Source organism: Lissotriton vulgaris, chromosome 9 (assembly GCF_964263255.1).
Source record: "Lissotriton vulgaris chromosome 9, aLisVul1.2, whole genome shotgun sequence".
Lineage (NCBI taxonomy): Eukaryota > Metazoa > Chordata > Amphibia > Caudata > Salamandridae > Lissotriton > Lissotriton vulgaris.
The window spans coordinates 574,785,997-574,805,271 of NC_141697.1; the positions used below are offsets into that span (position 1 = coordinate 574,785,997).

The 19,275-nt window shown below is 49.0% G+C and overlaps 1 protein-coding gene across 3 annotated transcripts in view; it reads right to left on the reverse strand.

The window, feature by feature from the left end:
* The window catches only part of LOC147691857 (uncharacterized), a 496,690-nt gene that overhangs the window by 201,947 nt on the left and 275,468 nt on the right, over positions 1–19,275 (reverse strand). For all 3 annotated transcript variants that reach the window (XM_086938132.1, XM_086938131.1, XM_086938133.1), the window contains exons 6-7: positions 12,263–12,539; positions 11,765–11,967 (exon numbers count right to left, since the gene is read on the reverse strand). In XM_086938132.1, coding sequence (XP_086794258.1) covers positions 11,765–11,967; positions 12,263–12,539 — 480 coding nt within the window. The remainder of the gene's footprint in view (positions 1–11,764; positions 11,968–12,262; positions 12,540–19,275) is intronic.

Consider the following 19,275-nt stretch of genomic DNA (forward strand, 5'->3'; position numbering starts at 1 on the left):
GGCATCTTCCGATCATAGTACGGAGCTCTGGTGCTGTGCTTGCATTACGGTTAGTGACAAACCGCCACCCTGCCCCTCGACCACTCATAATACCCTACTTCCATGGCCAAAACAATGTGACTGCTGCCGGATTTAAATCTCTTAGGGCCACATGTATGAAACAATTTTGCATTCGCTAACAGTGCAAAGCTCAAAATGCTGCTGTTGGCGAATGCAAAATAGCCTTTCATAATGTATGAAAGGCTTTGTAGTCGCAATTTTATGTAATCGCAAAAATTGTGATTACCTAAATGTGGGCTAGAAATTGGGAATCGCAAACTGCGATTTCCTTAGCACATGTACCAAGCATTTTCTAAATGCAAACTGTGCATTTGGGAAAAGGCTATCACCATCGACTTCAAGACAATGGTAACATGTAAAAAAAAATTTAAAAAGCACAAAAATGCTGTTTTCAAAGTGCCATGTAGTGCACACATGCCAATAGGGCATGTGTGCATTTTAAATGTGCACTTTGTTTGGGGGGTGCTTCAGGGGGGCCTTAGATATCCGGGCACCCGTAGCTTTACATTACCTCATTTGCAACTGCCAATTAGGTAATCGCAAATTAGCTAATACAAAACTGTTCGCACCTAAGAAATGGAGTAGTATTACCTATTAGCAAGTCTCTATTTACCGAATCCCTATTTGGTAATAATAAGAAATCGCTAAATCTTTGGCGATTCCTTACAAAGTTAGCATTTTGCGATAACCAAATAGCGATTTAGTAAAAAATGCTATTTGGTCAGTGTAAAATTATTTTTGATACAAGGGCCCCTGTCGTACTTCTCTACTTCTATAGTAGGGGATTTCTGTGTATAGTCATATTCTAGTGAATAGTCCCGCTCATGTGCGGGGACCCCGGAGCAATCAAAAATAATCTCTTAAGTTGTCTTCTGTGCAGTCCTGCATAGACGCTTAAGAGAGAATTAAAGACAAATAATGCAGCCTATACCTGCAAGGCTACACTGTCCAGTACTTCAACTAGAAATGCAGAGGATATTCCACCAATATCATATTCTGCACAGTCTGCCGAGTTTCACCATAGAGAAACTTCCTCCCTTCACAGAATCCTTGGAATGATAGAGAGGAAGGGATGGACAGACAAGTCCCCATAGGCTGCCATTATGTGGCTTAAAAAGGGATACCGTGCCTTCAAGGAAACTTTCCAGAACTGTCGGTATCCCAGAATGCACAGCAACCCCCTCCACTTTCAGTTCTTTTTTTCTGGCTCCTGCTAGCAGGACCCTGGAGCATTGAGCTCTCCCTTTTTTGGGTGTTTTGTCTAAATGTTTGCACTTTTCAAGTCTTTAGAGTGTTTCATTCAACGTGTTTTTGCTCCTTCTTCCTTTTGCTGGAGTTTTTGGTGAGCTTGGCCACTCTTTTGTCAGATATGCCTTCCTTATTTGACAAATGCCCTGAGTGTGCCAGGAAGATGGAAAAATCTGATCCACACAGGGTGTGTATCCTATGTCTCCCTTCTTCTCATGTCCCTGTGGATTGTGAGATCTGCCAGCATTTCTCCAACAGGACCCTGAAGGACAGGGAGAAGACTCAGCTCCGAGGACTGGAGCAAAGAACATAGCAAGATCAAGGGGGGTTTGGGCATGGAAAGGCCTCTTCCTCTGCCCGTACTTCAGCCTCTGGGGGGCTCCCCAGGGAAGAGAAGGCCAGAAAACGTCCCAGGGCTCCGTCGACGTCGACAGCCTCGACGTCGGCGTCGAGAGGGATGACCACCGTCTGCTCCCCATCTCCCCAGGGCCCTGGGTCGAACCGACGTCGCCGTTCGACGTCGAGGGGAGTGACTTCGAGACCTCGGACGAGGTCGACGTCGAGGACCGCTTCGTCGTCGAGACGCCATCAACGTCGTGAAGGGTCTGGAAGGCATCGGCACTCGCCGTCGAGGCGACACCGCCGTTGGCGTCTACTCGACGTTCGTCGTCGAGACGAAGATCATCGAAGTCGAGACAAAGATCTTCGACGTCGAAAAGAGGAAGATCATCGACGTCGAGAAAAAGATCATCGATGTCGAGAGGGCGATCGAAGCCGACACGCTCAACGTCGAAAAAGAGGTTAGCGTCGAGAAGGAGAAGATCGACATCCAGGGGGCGTTCTAAGACCAGGATGGAGTCCCAGGGCTCTTTAGTCAGCCTTTCCTCGGCTTCCACGAGCCCACGGTCGTGGCGGCGCCGTCGCTCGTCCACGAGGAGGTCGGCCTCTAGGTCACCCCCCATCAAGGCCGGCGCAGAAAAGAAGGAGAGTGGTAGAGTCTCCGGGATCGGAGTACTCCCAGGCCTTTTCGCCATCACGGCCCAGGACGCCTACGCCTCCCCCGTTGCCCAAGGACCCTCCTCCGCGTAATCCTATGCCTCCACCGCCTCCTCCCCCTTCTCATAAACCTCCTCTTCCTCCACCGCCACCTCCGCTGAGGTCTCTCTTTTTGCCTCATCTCTCGACACCCCCTACGGAGCTGCCACGCCCTAGGCTCCCTCCTTTACAGCCAGTGGACAAACCAAGGCCAGTGAGGTCGAGATCTCGCTCCAGGCGGAGGTACAGATCCAGAAGTGACCGCCGTTCTTCCACACGGTCCAGACGGCGGCACAGGAGGGACAGGTCTTAGTCCCGCCACATGGACTCGTCCAGTGGCCGGGACTATTTCCCTACATTGTCGGACTCCCCTCAGACGAGGGTGTCTCCGTAGACAACATTGTCTCCTTCCAAGAGGTGTTGTTATGTGGGGCGGCGAAACTGGGCATTACACTCTTGGTGCCCACGCAATCGACTTCAGTCATCTTCGAGACCCTGCATAAGAAACAGCTGTCTCGCCCCTTGTTGCCCTTGGTGCCAGGGCTGGAGAAACCTGCCATGGAGCTCTTCCTCACCCCTGCCTCTACGAAATTGGCACCTTCCAGGTTGCAAAAGAAATACAGGGCCCCAGACTCAGACCCGGCGTGCCTTGGTGGGCAGATCAAGACTAAGGGATTTCGGAAATCCTCTCAGTTTGTTGCCTTTGGGGGTCCAAGCAAGGGCCTTCCACTATCCAAACAGGGTATTTCAAGATAGACCACAAGTGCCATTCTGCATTGCCACACTGCGGCAGGAAAACCTCTGACTGGCAAGATTCAGGCACATTCAACGAGATCGGTAGCATCTTCAACGGCCCTCTTTGCGGGGGTACAGATTAAAGACATTTGCAGAGCTGCTACCTGGAGCAGCGTTCACACCTCTACTAAGCATTACTGCTTGGAGTCCTTACAACAAGATGATGCAGCAGTGGGACAGGCTGTCCTGAGGAACCTCTTCCAATAATTGGTGAGCTTTCCTTTCTATCCCACCTTCCGTGTTACACATTTTGTATCTTTATGTCATGTTGGCTATTGCAATACTTATATGATAACAAAATGTGGTTTTATTGCTAACTGCTTGCTACTCTGATACAAAAGCATGGGAATCTATGAAAGTTCCAATACTGGGGCAAGAAAGCAAGTTACTTACCTGTAACTTTGGTTCCCCAGTATTGGTAACTTTCATAGATTCCCATGCGCCCACCCACCCCCAGAGAAAAGCTCAGCCTACAACAGATATGGTGTCTGGTACACAACGGCTACAAAAAACTGAGGCTCTGAGGTTCCTTCAGGAGGGTTCTAAGGGGGGAGGCACTTCTGACTGGCTGATGCCTAAGTTTGGTCTCTTTTACAAAAAGAGGGTGATATGCTACAAAAGGGAATGAGACCTAGGCCTTTTTCTTTCTCTTTTGTAACTACTGCTATGGTATTTTTGTTAGCAAGACTCCCATTCCGACAACGGGGAATGATACAATAGCATGGGAATCTATGAAAGTTACCAATACTGGGGCAACAGAGGAAGACCTTCCGCCCGTTCCAAAGGTGTTACGGTGCGCAGGGGAGAGGGCAAGGTCGGCAGGCTGGACAGCAGCAACAGCAGCAGCAGCAGTACCAGCGGCGGCCATTCCAAAAGCGCCAGAGGTGGTCAGCAGTCCTCCTCCGCGACCAAGGGCCCAGCCGGGTCTAAGCCCTGAGGTGCTACTTCACCCTCGTCCGTTACCCGCTCCGGTGGGGGGAAGCATACAAAATTACTTGGCAGAGTGGAGAAAAATTACTCAGGACAAGTGGGTGCTGAATATTGTTTGCAATGGATACAGTCTTCGTTTTCTCAGCCCACCTCCAGCGATTCCACCGGTTTGCTTGCAGTTCCAACTGCGTGAGCTACAGACGGAGGCCGATACCCTGTTAAGACAAGCATTTACAATGCAATGGTCTCAGCATTATTAAAGGTAGAGCTATTGGCATTGCTCATGGCATTTTTTTTTATAAATCATAAATAAATGGCATTGTCATTTACATTGCTAATAGCTTAATTGTTAAATAAATGGCATTGTCATTTACAATTCCAATAGCTTAATCGCTGGCAAATGCATGCCCTATTGCATTTACACCCACACAGAGCCACACCCACAAAGCCACCCACACACACACACATACAGAGCCACCCACGCAGAGCCACCCACAGAGTCATTCACATAGAGCCACCTACACAGAGCCACCCTCACACAGACAGAGCCACCCACACATAGAGCCACCTACAAAAAAAGTTATTCACACATAGAGCCACCTACAAAAAAAGCTATCCACACAGAGCCCCACACACATACACACAGAGCCACACAAAGAGCCCCACACACAGAGCCCCACACGCAGAGCCCCACACAGAGCCCCACACAGAGCCCCCCACACAGAGCCCCCCACACAGAGCCCCTCACACACACACACACACAGAGCCCCCCCCACACACAGAGCCCCCCCACACACACACACACACAGCTCACCCACACACACAAAGAGTGTTCGGAGTGGGGAAAGAGGTGGCATTTTTTTGCTGTGCTTAAAGATGGAATCAGCCCTGGGATTCTTGAAGGGGCTACCGAATTGCAGAGACAGTGGAATTTCGACAAAGTCAGAGGCATTTAGAAACAGAAATCTGTTCATACCTGGAAAGGCACAGAGTCTGCAAGTGTGTGCAAGAGAGAGCACTAGACAGAGAATGGGTGCAGGCACCGATAGATAGAGGTGATAAGGGAATCGACAGTGAGAGAAAAGAGAGTGTGAGTGAGAGAGACTATGTGAGAGAGCCAGAGGGAACAGTGAGAAAAACTGAGACATACAGAGGTGTGAGAGAATAAGAAAGACAGATTGGAGAGCAGGGTGGCGTAACAATGCACGCAAAGGGTAGGAGGGGTGAAGAGGAAAGAAAGAAAGAACGAAGGAAAGAAAGAAAAAAGCAATAGAGAGAAAAGGCAGTCACTGTTGATAGTTCTATGGGGCATTTGATTTTGAGGGGGCCTATTTTGCCGTACTGTTCTTCCCCTCAAATTTGAGCAATTTAAGATGTTACTTTCTGCTGGGGGTGGGGCTGAGGTCACGTCCACATCCTGTGATTCTGGGCTAAAATACCTTAATCTCCTCGTACCTGAATGGGTAATGTAAATACGGAGCTCATGTAAAGCGCTCCAATTCGAGTTCGTGCTATATAAATATGCAAAAAATAAAAATAAAAATGCCCTGGTGGGAGAGGACATGTTCTGTAGAGTCTCTGCCCCGACCCCCCCCCCCGACCCCCACTCCCAGGCCCTGGTGAATGAGGGCAGATTCAGTAGAGTCTCACTCTCTGCCCTCCTCCCCCCTCCCCTGCCATAGCGGGAGAGTGCAGGTTCTGCAGAGCTATGGCCGCCTCTCCCAGTAAAGCTCCCGGCGGAGGCAGGCTGGGGGCAGCCTCGAGCCCTGCGCACTGCATTAGCAGTCGGTGTCGGCGTCTGGGAGGTGATGGATGGCAGCTGTTACTTCATTAGAGCTGCATTAGCAGTCGGTGTCGGCGTCTGGGAGGTGATGGATGGCAGCTGTTACTTCATTAGAACTGGTTGTCTGCTCTCTGCACTGCACACTGCGGCTCAGGGAGACCGGAGCAGCGTAGGAGACGCACCGCCTCTGCTGGGCATCCGTGGGCAAAGCCCGAGGCCACTCCTGGCATCTGTGCTGTACCGGGTTGTGTGCACTCCTTCACTTAATCCACTGTCTAACTGCACCCAAACACACACATATATATATATATATATTCTATCCATCCATCCATGTGCCGGTATCTGTGGTTGCATAATAAAGGACTGCCTGTGAAAAGCCGTCCTCTCGCAGTTGCTTGTTCTCAGGACATGAGATTTGATTTGAAAACTTTGGGTATTCTACTAAATGAGATTTGACAATCTCAGGAAAGCCAATTAAATATATCAAATTGGTTTAAAGGAAACGCGGGAATCCATACACATCTTTGGGAATATGATTTTTCATAGGTATTACGACAGCTGGGATACCGGGCAGTCTCTTTCAAGCTTAGACAGGAGGGGCGAGAACAGGGTTAACAAGTTTGCAGCTCAAAACATGGGCCTCTTGTGTTAATAATTTATAAGCAGGAGGGAGACACAGCCTTGCAATGCCCGGGCGCGTCATTTCTTGCCGACCAAGACCCAGGTCAGAAAGCACTGGCCAGATACCGCTCCTTCCCTTTTGGAGCCTGGGTCCTACTTCTTCCCAGACCTTCCGTCTCAAGTACCTGAGGATCCAGATCTCCAAACGGGTAGAACTTGACATCCAAAAACATGTCCTCGGGGACCGTCAGCTCCTCCCTGGCCTCGGCCCGCAGTTCCGTCCCCCTACCCCTGCATCAGCAGATGCTACTTCCAGTACCCAAACACCCAGGCCCATCGTGTTCTTTCCACGCCACAGACTGAAGCGCCCCGCCCCCTGGAGCCACCGAACCGCCAGAGCCAGCGCGCGCCTTGGCCTGTACCATTGTTAAGGCTTCCAAGGGGGAAACGGGCCATACAGCACACCTAAAGACTCACTCGGTACTGCTTTTGCTATGTAGGCACTGTATTTAACAGCGCCAAATAGCTACATATATTGCAAGTCATTTGCGGCAATTATTAATTTTGTGAATGCGTGTCTACTTTTGCGGTACAATAAATAACCCTTCTTAATGGTACGGACGGGAAAAAGATCCCCTAGACAGGAAGATAAACAAGCCGTGAGCGTGCACTCTCCCGAACTTCCGGTGTCTGGATGTGCACGCTCACGTCCGTCTTATGCGCCCACGGAGTGGATGGCTGGACCAGAGGAGCGGTGGCAGCAGAAGTCAGGAGTGGCGGCTGAGGCCACTGATGCGGTAAGTGGGGCTTGGGGGGCTCGTGTGTGTGTGTGTGTGTGTGTCTGCGCGTGTGTGAGGGTGTGTGTGTCTGCGCGTGTGTGTGTGTCTGCGAGTGTGTGTGTGTCTGCGCGTGTGTGTGTGTCTGCGCGCGCATGTGTGTCTGCGTGTGTCTGCGCGTGTGTGTGTGCGTGCCTTCGGCCTGCCGGCCGGCGTAAGCGCGTCCACAGACCCTGGTAGGCTCGTGCACCGCTCTGTCTCCCTTGAGAGGCAAGTGGGCAACAATAGGTCTCGAGAGCCGAGACCTAAAAAAAGGGCGATAGAAGACGTCTCTCTGTCTCAAAGGGAAAAGGATCTTTACTCAGGCTTCTTTCTGATACGCAAGAAAGACAAGAACGAGTTCAGGCCCATTCTGGATTTGCAACAAGCAAACAAATGGATTCGCAGGGAGAAGTTTTGCATGCTGTCTTTGCACCAGATTTACCCTCAGCTGCAAAGGGGAGACTGGCTTTGCGCAATAGATCTGCAGGATGCGTGCTTCCATGTGCCTATTGCATGGAAACACCGGATGTTCCGACGCCAATCACTATCAATACACCGTACTACCGTTTGGACTGAAGTCTGCGCCCAGGACTTTTTCAAAGTGCATGGCAGTGGTGGCGGCACACCTGAGAAAGAACAATGTGTTTGTTTACCCGTACCGGGACGACTGGTTGATCAAAGCCTCCACCTTCCAGTAAGCGCAATTGCACTTCAAAATGACGGCCGTTCTGTTGAACCAGCTGGGGTTGCACATAAACAAGTCCCAACTCCGGTCCAGTGCCTACAGAACTTGGGAGCCTCCATCAATACGCTGTCAGCAAGCATGTGTCCTTCGGAGGAGAGACGCTTATCGATCCTTCGGAAGGCTCAGGCTCTCATGGCTGTTCCATCTACGACAGGTAGGACGGTGTCTTCTCTACTGGGGTCGATGGCCTCTTGTATCTTCCTCACTCCACATGCACGCCTACACATGCGGCAGCTGCAGGAACGTCTGGAGGATCGGTGGGACCAGAGGCGAGGGAAGTGGGACGACAGGATACGACTGTCTCTGCATGCTCAGTAGTCCCTGAGATGGTGGTGTTCAGCAGAAAACCTCCTCAAGGGGGTTCCGTTCCACAAGGACATTCCCACTCAAACTATGGTGACGGATGCTTCTCTCCACGGCTGGGGAGAGAAATCCGGACAGTTACAGTTCCAAGGAACGTGGTCCCCAACGGAGTCCACGTACCACATCAATTTCCTGGCACTCAGAGCTGTTCACTTGGCACTGAAGGCCTTTCATCCGTCGTACAGACGGACAATACGACCACGATGTATTACCTCAACAAGCAGGGGGGGCTCAAGATCGCGCACACTGTCACAGGAAGCGCAGGCGATCTGGGACTGGCTGCTAGCCAGAGGGCTAACGATAACGGCTACCCATCTGCCAGGTGTGCAGAATGCTCAGGCGGACGCACTCAGCAGACTGATCCAGGAAAACCACGAATGGGTCATAAACGACGAAGTGCTCGGAGATGTCTTTGCCAGGTGGGGAACTCCAGACGTGGATCTGTTCGCCACCGCCGACAACAGCAAATGCCGAGACTTCACATCCAGGTATTACCAGCAGGGGACTCGGGGAATGCGTTATGGATCAACTGGTCGAACAGCTTTCTGTACGCTTTTCCGTCCATTCCCCTGATTCCAGCGGTGCTCTTCAAGCTGTTCCAGTCCAGGGCGCGGATGATCCTCATTGCTCTGGAATGGCCAAGACAGTGGTGGTTCATGGACCTGCTTCACCGGTCTCTCCTTCCTCACATACGGCTGCCGTGCCGGCCGAACCATCTCATGAACTTCGGGGGGCAGATGGTGCACCCCAACCTCTCGTCTTTGAGTTTGGCGGCATGGCTCCTGAGATAGTGCAATATGGCCATTTGAATCTTCCTTCCACTAGGACTTCCTATGCTTACAAGTGGAAGAGGTTCTGCATCTGGTGCACGTCCAAGAACTATGATCCGACGAAATACAAGGAAGATGTCATACTTCCATACCTCTTGCATTTGGCGCAGTTTGGTCTTAACTTCCATTCTATTAAGGTTCAGCTCGCTGCGCTGACTGCCTACAGGAAATGTCCCTCACAGACATCCTTCTACCAGATTCCTGTGATAAAGGATTTTTTGGAAGGCTTGAAGAAAGTGTTTCCTCCTGTTCGGCTTCCTTCGCCTTCGTGGGAACTGAATGTGGTGCTGTCTAGGTTGATGAAGGAGCCTTTTGAGCCTATTCATAAGGCTTTGCTGCAACACCTGTCCTGGAAGGCAGCGTTCCATGTGGCCATTACATCGGCCCGCAGGGTGAGTGAAATTCAGGCATTGTGTTGCCAGGAACTTTATACTGTATTTCATGCTGCTAAGGTTGTGATGCGTACTCACCCTAAGTTCCTTCCTAAGGTGATTTCTGATTTTCATGTTAACCAGACTATAACTTTACCTACGGTTTTTCAGAATCCTTCCACTCCAACGGAATGGTCTCTTCATTCCCTGGATGCCAGAAGGGTGTTGAAATTCTATCTGGATAAAACCAAGAATATTCGTAGGTCAGACCAATTGTTTATCAACTATGGGTCGGTCAGGACTGGTCTTGCTACCTCTAAACAGTCCATCTCTAGGTGGATTGTGTCCTGTATCCAGTTATGTTATTAAAAGGCTAATAAGACCTTAGGGGGTCAGCCTAAGGCTCATTCCACCAGGGGCAAAGCGGCTACAACAGCGTTGCTCCGTAATGTTCCCGTTGCAGACATCTGCAGGGCTGCCACATGGAAGTCGGTCCATACCTTTGCGAAGCATTACTGTCTGGACTCTGATGCCAGAGCAGATGCTCAGGTTGGGCAGGCTTTGTTACGAAATCTGTTTGCACAGTAGTGGTGTTGTCTTTTTCCTTCACCGCCGGTTTGGTTGTGGGGATGGGCTTGCCAATCTAATCACTAGATTATGGCTATACACAGAGATCCCCTACTACAGAAGGAGTAGTTTCTTACCTGTAACTCCAGTTCTGTAGTAGGGGTATCTCTGTTATAGTCATAAGCGCCCGCCCTCCTCACCGGCGGAGAAAAGGATAAAATACTGAATGCTACAGGTCTAGCTTTATACACCTCCAAAAAGAACTGAAAGTGGTGAGAGTTGCTGTGCATTCTGGGATACCGAGAGTTCTGGAAAGTTTCCTTAAAGGCACGGTATCCCTTTTTAAGCCACATAATGGCAGCCTATGGGGGGCTTGTCTGTCCATCCCTTCCTCTCTATCATTTCAAGGATTTTGTGAAGGGAGGAAGTTTCTCTATGGTGAAACTTGGCAGACTGTGTTGAATATGATATTGGTGGAATATCCTTTGCATTTCTAGTTGAAGTACTGGACAGTGAAGCCTTGCAGGTATAGGCTGCATTATTTGTCTTTCATTCTCTCTTAAGTGTCTATGCAGGACTGCACAGAAGACAATTTAAGAGATTATTTTTGATTGCTCCGGGTTCCCGCACATGAGCGGGACTATTCACTAGATTATCACTATAACAGAGATACCCCTACTACAGAACTGGAGTTACAGGTAAGAAACTACTCTATCTGTCCCTTCAATTTATCCTCCCCCATGTTGCTGGAATGTTGTTGTGTTAATTACCTTACATTGGCTTCAGATGCCTCTTGCTTTCCCAGTTAGACTCTCCATTTCATCAATTAGCTCCTAAAATTCCTTACCTTGGCCGATTTTGCTCTGTTACGGCTGTACCCATCTCACCATAGCCTTTCCCCCAGATGCATCATGAACCCATTTTGCTATTCCTTAATAGCGAAAAATAACAATTCGCTATTAAGGAATAGCAAAATGCAATGCATGAAGAAATCACTAAAAAAATAGCTCTTTCTTATAATTCCTTAATGGCGACTCGCAAATTGCGAGTCGCAATTAAGGAATACCTCCCCATTCATTCCTACGGGCCGAAAGGCCCATAGGAATGAATGGGAAGACATTCTTAATTTGCGAATCACAATTAGCGAATCGCAAATTGAGAATGCGATTTCAAGGGAGCAGGGGTGTCCAAAGGACACCCTGTTGCATCCCTGAAATTGATCTGTGCACATATGTTGCGCACACAGATGCCCTTAGGGCATGTGTGTGCGCAACATGAAACTTTGAAAAATGCATTTTAGTGCATTTTTCAAAGTTTTTGCAAATTACCATGAAGTTCAACTTCATGGTAATTTGCGAGCCCTATTAGCGAAATCGCTATTTTTTCAACTTTAATCTCAATTTGAGATTCCTTAAATGCAAGTAATCGCAATTTTGCAATTTCTTAATTTACGATTTTTGCATTTGGGATGATGCATCCCAGATGCAAAAATACCGGTCGCAAAGGGGCAGATTCTGAGAATCTGCCCCTTTGCGAGCGGATTTTACCTTGATGCATCCATGCCTTTGTTGTTCCTGCTCTGAGGGTCGCCATCTTACCTTGGTCTCGTTTTGCTCCTGCTGCACTGCCTGGCGTTGCAGTTCTTCTTGCAACTTAGCAGCCTTCTGCACCTGCGCTGTCAAATCAACTCTAGTCCCGTCCAGCTGTCTCTGCAGGTCCTGGCATTTACGGATGAGAACCTGTTCCTCTGATTGCTGTGTCTGTAACTTGCTCTCCAGCTGGGACACAGTGCATCTAAGCTCTGCAGAACACAAAGAGAAGAGTGACTAACCCCATCTGAGAACCCGCTGTACAGGCACCTGGCAATAGAGATAGCAAGAAGCAACCCTAAAAGCATTAAAAGGAGTAAGAGAACTAGGAAAAAAAAAAGAACCAAAAAAATATAAGTGCAATAAATAGACAGAAGAATGGATCAACAGAACAGAGCGCCTTAAGAACAAGAGAAGCAAGCTATGAAATTGCTGACAAGGAGGTGTCACTGCCTTCCGTAGACATCAGCAATGCTCATCCTGCTAATGGAGTTCACTTATTCTTACCTTCGTTCTCGCGTACAAGTGTCTCCTTTCCGTTGACCTCCTGAGACTTTTCTGGGACTCTGGTACAAGTGCTGCCCGCATTTTGAGGTGAACGTCGATTGACAATAGCCGGAGAGTGAGGATCCTGGCCCCATGGAGTCTGGGATGTACGGACCCCTCTGTGTGGGGTGGTGGAGCGCTGTACTGGGCAACGCTCTTCTTGCCAAGGAAACCCTGGTGTTTCTCTCCGTTGGGGGGCTTCCAAGGGGCTGTTGCTTCTACTCAGCTGTAGTTGTCGCTGTTGGGTGACAGAAAGGCACTGTCAAAGTGTGGGAAAGAAACTGCCAATTGACCGCCTTTCAATATTTGGGTGTTTTTATTACTGTGACATTTCCATCACTTCACTGCCTGCACTTAAGGTGCTTGTGTTCCGGATTGACTCATTCTGGGAGCCTCAATGTCTAAAGGGTAGCTTGGAGATTGCTTTAGAACCTCCCAAGATAGAGAGGGAGCACTGCCATGACTAAAAGTGTGGATTATCTTGCAGAAGAGCACAAGACGCAATGGTATAGGACCATAATATTGATATTAGCAATCAGTGAATGATGGAGGAAATAGAAAGAGGCACGGACCATACATAATGATATACGTAGAGACAACGCCTGAGCTGAGAAACCATATTGGTGAACTAGATACTACGCAGAATATAACTCCAGACACAACTTTATAATAAAGGAGGACCATAACTTCAAGGCAACTGTTTAAAACTGAAATTGCAGCATGTACCACCCATCTCTTGAAGAACCATGAATCCAGCTTCAGACCATCCTGCGGCACGGGGACAACTGTTTGACACCTCAAAGACTACACCTTTCTAATCATCGACATTCTTACCTTTAAAGGTGAAATCTGCCTCCTGACATTGCTGGACACTCAATCATTTTCTAACCAACCTCCTTGCCTCATCTACATCCTGCATTTTTTAATCATATACAGTGAGAGTAATGGCCAGTAAAAAAAGACAGGGCTAAGTAAAAAAGCAGAAGACAGCAGGGAAAGAATTCCAGAATAGAGCACAGAGAGAAAGTGGACCCGAGGAGGCAGGGAGTCGTAACAGGAGTAGGACACAAGTCAGAGGAAGGTGGAAGACCAATGGGACAACAGGAAGAGCAGTGTCCGCACTTCCTGGTTAGATTAAGTAGAATCAGTTGGATGGGAAAACTTGCCATGCAACTTCTTTTGTTGCAGGGCTCATCATTGTCGAAATGTTTTCATTCACTATTAGCATTCCCTTTCACATTTGTTGTTTCCATGACCTCTTACCATCCCATTTTGCTACTTTACTCGAGATTCCCTGGCATTACGATTAACCCGTTTTTCTCCAGGCCTGTTGCTAATACGCATGTGTGTTTATTACTGATGCTCATGAGTCTGGGGAGGATTCATAGAACTCTCTGGGTTGTGTCTAATAAAGTTGTAGTGTGACTGAGTAATCAAAACTAAGATTGAATATTTGTGGTGATATTGTAATATATGTCTATCTATGCTTTATTTTAGATTTTCGCTAGTAAAGAAGTTGGAGATGAGACTGAATGTGCACTGATATAAGACCAGAACTACAGCAACTCTCTCTCTCTCTCTCTCTCCTACACCATTTTCTCCTGGGACGAGAGTGACTGTGGAATTTACCAGATTCGTGTGTGCTTTGCCTTCAGTCACAAGATTCAGAAGAGTGGTGGATTAACACTGGTAATCAGTGCTGCACTCTCGCTCCTCAAAAGTCAACTTGTGACTACTGCATTCTATCGAGTTCCCCTTCATCTTCAGTCTCTACATAAAGCCTCTTGGGGCTCTTCTCACTGACAATAGCATCAAAATTCACAAGCAAACCACCAATGCACAACTCTACTCCAGACACCTATGGACTCAAATATTACCTGTATCATATCCAGGCTTGGCTGAGCAGCATCTACGTGAAGCTTAGTAGACCAAAACAGAATCAATGCTATTCACTAAAGACAAAAGCAACCCATGTCCAAACCTGGTTGAATTACATGAACCTGAATGGATCTGAACCTGAACTTTTACCTCACACCAAGTCATGTGGATTCATGTACAAACCAATCTCACCTGCAAGGACCACATCACCGAGAAAATCAGGACAGACCAGCTACCAACTATCTCTACTGAAAAAAATTGAGTTATTCCACTCTGAGAGTCACTGAAGTACTGCCGTTCAAACCCTCATACTCTCACATCTGTATTGTTACAATGAACTTCTCCATCAACTCACAGAATGCACGGTGCCCCCAAACGCCATCCTATATGCTGCAGCAAAACTCATCAATGGTGGCAGAAAAATGACCACCTCTGCTCTACCCTGATGGTACTCCACTGGCTCCCCCTTTGTGGCATGTGCCATCTTCAAAATCAGTGTCATCATCTACAAATCCATCATGAATGGCTCTCCTGCCTATCTAGCTGACAGGGTCCTCTCTTCTGGTGGTGGTCGGCACACCATCTGCTAGGACACTATCTGACAACAGACTTAGAAGGTCAAATAAGAAACAACAAGGCAACAGACCTGCTCCAAAAATGCAGCCAAGATCTAGAATGACATTTCCATATCTTTCAGGACCTCCTAAAAGCTGCTTCTATTTAGGGAAAATTATAAACATAACAAGGACAAACCACTAAGCTTAGTAAGAACCCGAGCTATACGTTATAAAGAACTTTTGCAATTGGGTTACAAGCACCGTTATATGTATATTTTAAATGAGTTTCTGATAGACCAATTAAGAAAAGAACTAAAGATGCACCCAGAGAGAACTATATCATGATGCAATTAAAGTCCATTCCTGCTTTTAGAACCTAGATGCCACTCCACCCGCTCATTTTCTGTGTCTTTGTCATCCACCATGTACAGTGCTCAGCTGTTGTTCAGCTGTCAGCTATATGAAAATACCACAAACCTGCATACAAGACATATATACATACATGATATTGTACCAGTAAGCAGGCCATTGACTGAGTGGTAATAGAAAAGACCTGTAATAGAAAAGACAATTAAAGTCTTTTCTTTGGCATACTGCACAGGTAAATGTCAAATGCCTAATATATCACCTTTCTATAACCATGTTTAATACCATATGCACCCAATGTAGAAAATGCCCATATGGATATATGCATTGCAAACACTGTACTAAATGCTCTACGCTGCGAAGAAAACACCCATGGCGATATTCTGCTGTTTCATGCACACCCTGTAGTTCTGCTCTTGCACATACATGTTAATGACTTAGGCATCTGGGTACCCATTTAAAACCATTGCTACTTGGATGTTAACAAGCAATCAATCAATCAATCAATCAATCAATCAAAGCATTTGTATAGCGCACTACTCACCCGGAGGGTCTCAAGGCGCTAGGGGAGGGGGGTCCGCTACTGCTCGAACAGCCAGGTCTTGAGCTGCTTCCTGAAGGCGAGGTGGTCCTGGGTCAGGCGGAGGTGGGTCGGGAGGGAGTTCCAAGTCTTGGCGGCAAGGTAGGAGAAGGACCTTCCCCCTGTGGTGGCTCTTCGGATGCGGGGGACGGCGGCGAGGGCGTGGCCGGTCGATCGAAGCTGGCGTTTGGGAGCGTAGAAGTTGAGGTGGCTGTTGAGGTATCCTGGGCCTTGGTTGTGCAGGGCTTTGTGTGCGTGGGTGAGGAGACGGAAGGTGATTCTCTTGTTGACCGGGAGCCAGTGCAGGTCTCTCAGGTGTCCGGAGATGTGGTTGCGCCGGGGGATGTCCAGGATGAGTCGTGCTGAGGCGTTCTGGATCCGCTGGAGTCTCTTCTGGAGTTTGGCAGTGGTTCCGGCCTAGAGGGAGTTGCCGTAGTCCAGTCGGCGGGTGACGAGGGCCTGGGTGGCCGTCTTCCTGGTCTCGGTGGGGATCCACCTAAAGATCTTGCGTAGCATGCGTAGGACATTGAAGCACAATGAGGAAACGGCGTTGACTTGTCTGGTCATGGAGAGGGAGGGGTCCAGGATGAAGCCCAGGTTGCGTGCGTGGTCTGTTGGTTTGGGTGCGCTGCCTAGGGCGGGGGGCCACCAGGAGTCGTCCCAGGCGAAGGGTGAGGATCCCAGGATGAGGACTTCCGTCTTGTCCGAGTTCAGTTTCAGGCGGCTGTTCTTCATCCATTCGGCTACCTCTTTCATCCCTTCGTGTAGGTTGGCTCTGGCGGTGGCGGGGTCGTTGGTGAGGGAGAGGATCAGCTGGGTGTCGTCGGCGTAGGAGATGATGTTGAGGTTGTGCTGGCGTGCGATGGCTGCGAGGGGGCTCATGTAGACGTTGAAGAGGGTTGGGCTGAGCGAGGAGCCTTGAGGAACGCCGCAGATGACTTCGGTGGCTTCTGATCTGAACGGGGGGAGGCGGACTCTCTGTGTCCTTCCGGCGAGGAAGGAGGAGATCCACTCCAGTGCCTTCTCCTGGATTCCGACGTTGCTGAGGCGCTGTACTAGGGTACGGTGGCAGACAGTGTCGAAGGCCGTGGAGAGGTCTAGGAGGATGAGGGCCGCTGTTTCTCCGTTGTCGAGCAGGGCTCGGATGTCATCGGTTGCTGCGATCAGGGCGGTCTCGGTGCTGTGGTTGGCCCGGAAGCCAGACTGCGAGAGGTCGAGGGATCCGTTTGTCTCGAGGAAGGCGGCCAGCTGCTTGTTGACGGTCTTCTCGATGACTTTTAAGGGAAACAGGAGCAGCGAGATGGGTCGGTAGTTCTTGAGGTCAGTGGGGTCGGCTGAAGGCTTCTTTAGTAGGGCGCTGAGTTCGGCGTGCTTCCAGCTCTCCGGGAAGGTAGCGTGTTGAAGGAGGTGTTGATGATGTCCCGCAGGTGGGGTGCGATGACAGCGTCGGCCTTGTTGAAGACGTGGTGAGGGCAAGCGTCGGTCGGAGATCCAGAGTGGATGGAGTTCATCGGGCGGATGGTGTCTTCGGTGCTGATCGGGGTCCAGGCGCGAAGGGTGGTGGTGGGGGCGGTCGTTCGATCGTGGCAAGCGTCGGTTGAGTGCTGAAGCTGTTGTGTATGTCAGCGATCTTGTTGTGGAAGTAGGAGGCGAGGGAGTTGCAGAGGTCTTGCGAAGGGGTGATGCCGTTGTTTCCGGCGTTGAGGTTGGAGAGCTCTTTAACGATGTTGAAGAGTTCCATGCTGTTGTGTGCGTTGTTGTCCAGTCGTTCCTTGAATGCAGTTTTCTTGGTGGTGTGGATCAGTTGGTGGTGTTTTCGGGTGGCGAGCTTGAGGGCAGTCATGTTGTCCGGTGTTGGGTCTCTGCGCCAGGCTTTCACAAGGGCTCTGCAGTCCTTATTGGAGCTCTTGAGTTCGTCGGTGAACCATGGGGCTTTCTTGCTGCCGGGTCTGCTAGGCGGGGTCCTCAGAGGGGCGAGGTCGTCTGCGCAGTCGCTGATCCATTTCGTGAGGTTGGTGGCCGCTTGGCTGGGGTTCGTTGTGCTGGTGGGTGGGTTCTTGCTCAGGGAAGTTGCGAGCTGGTCGGCTGTGATCTTGTTCCAGCTTCTGCGTGCAACCTGTTGCTGTTGGTGGTGGGTCGTGGTCCTTTTGAAGCGTGGCTGAAGGCGATGTCCTTGCTGGCTGAGAAGACGGGGTCGAGTGTGTGTCCGGCTTAGTGGGTGGGGGTGGTCACCAGTTGCTTGAGTCCGAGGTTAGCGAGGTTGTCCAGCAGGGTGGTGGTGTTGCGGTCGTTGTTGTTCTCCAGGTGGAAGTTGAGGTCCCCGAGGAGGATGTAGTCAGCGGAGGGGAGGGCATGCGGGCTGACGAAGTCGGCGATGTCCTCGCTGAATTGTGTGCGTGGTCCCGGGGGTCTGTAGATGAGGGTGCCTCTGAGGGTGGTCTTGGGGTTGATGTGAATCTGGAAGTGCAGGTACTCGGCGGGTGCGAGGGTGTCGTCGGTGTTGGTCGTGATGCGGATGGAGTTCCTGACATTTAAGGCAAATTCTGCCCACCTGACATTGACTATTCCTCACTCTTTCGCATCAATGCATCTATAATAGATAAGAAACCCAAATACCCAATCAAAAGGATCTATGAAATTTCCATGAAAATCAAACTTGGCGACCTGTTTTTGTCTAATCCGTTTCTACACATTTTTCACCTTGAATGGCACATACAAGCCTGAGAAAACCACCCTGGCGAATGTCCTTCTCACAAAAAATCCTACATCTAGTTTGTTGTTACCACAGAGCTCTTTCTCTTTTTTATCGCCCCTCCGTGACTCATCCTTTTTTTTTAAGAACACTTTCACCGGTATTGTAACCTTTTCAACATAACAAAAAAGACACCCTAATATCAGAGGGGCACAAACTAGTTATTACAGGCTATGATAATCAAATAAGTGAACTCCTTAACAGTTATTTCATTGATTGTGGTGCAATCCCTTAACATTTATCTGAATCAATTCTCCACAGTAATTGTAACACTAAAAGACTCAGTCAAGAATAAGATGCTTCATTGCCAACCCACTGCTTCTACTCCAACTTTTTTTTATCTTACTACATCTCCTTCTCCTGTTACCCTTACCTCTGAAACAAATATTTCGAAACACAAACCCATTCCACTAAGAAATCAATCTATACCGCCTATTACTGAAGCCTATTCCTAATTTCATCTCCCCCTGACTTAAACATACTGAAGAATAACCTGGAGCAAAGCGATAACACTAACTCAATCTCACATACAATACAAAAATCTAAGTTACCCCATTGGAACAATTTCAGGCACAGGATAAGGCTGTTGCCCAAGTAGACATTTTAACTACGCAATAACAGGTTTGTCTTACTGAACAACCCTAAAACGACTTCTAAAACTTCAGGTATGTTGTAGAACCTTTTCAGGCAGGAATAGTGCACACTAACGCATTCCAGTCCTGGGGGCATTCTGCAACAAAAAATACTCTTAATTGCAACTACAGCTGACAATCTGTTTCCCCTACTGACTAACCCTGTTGGTCTCCCACCATAAACTAGGGTCCGTCTAATAACTCACCTT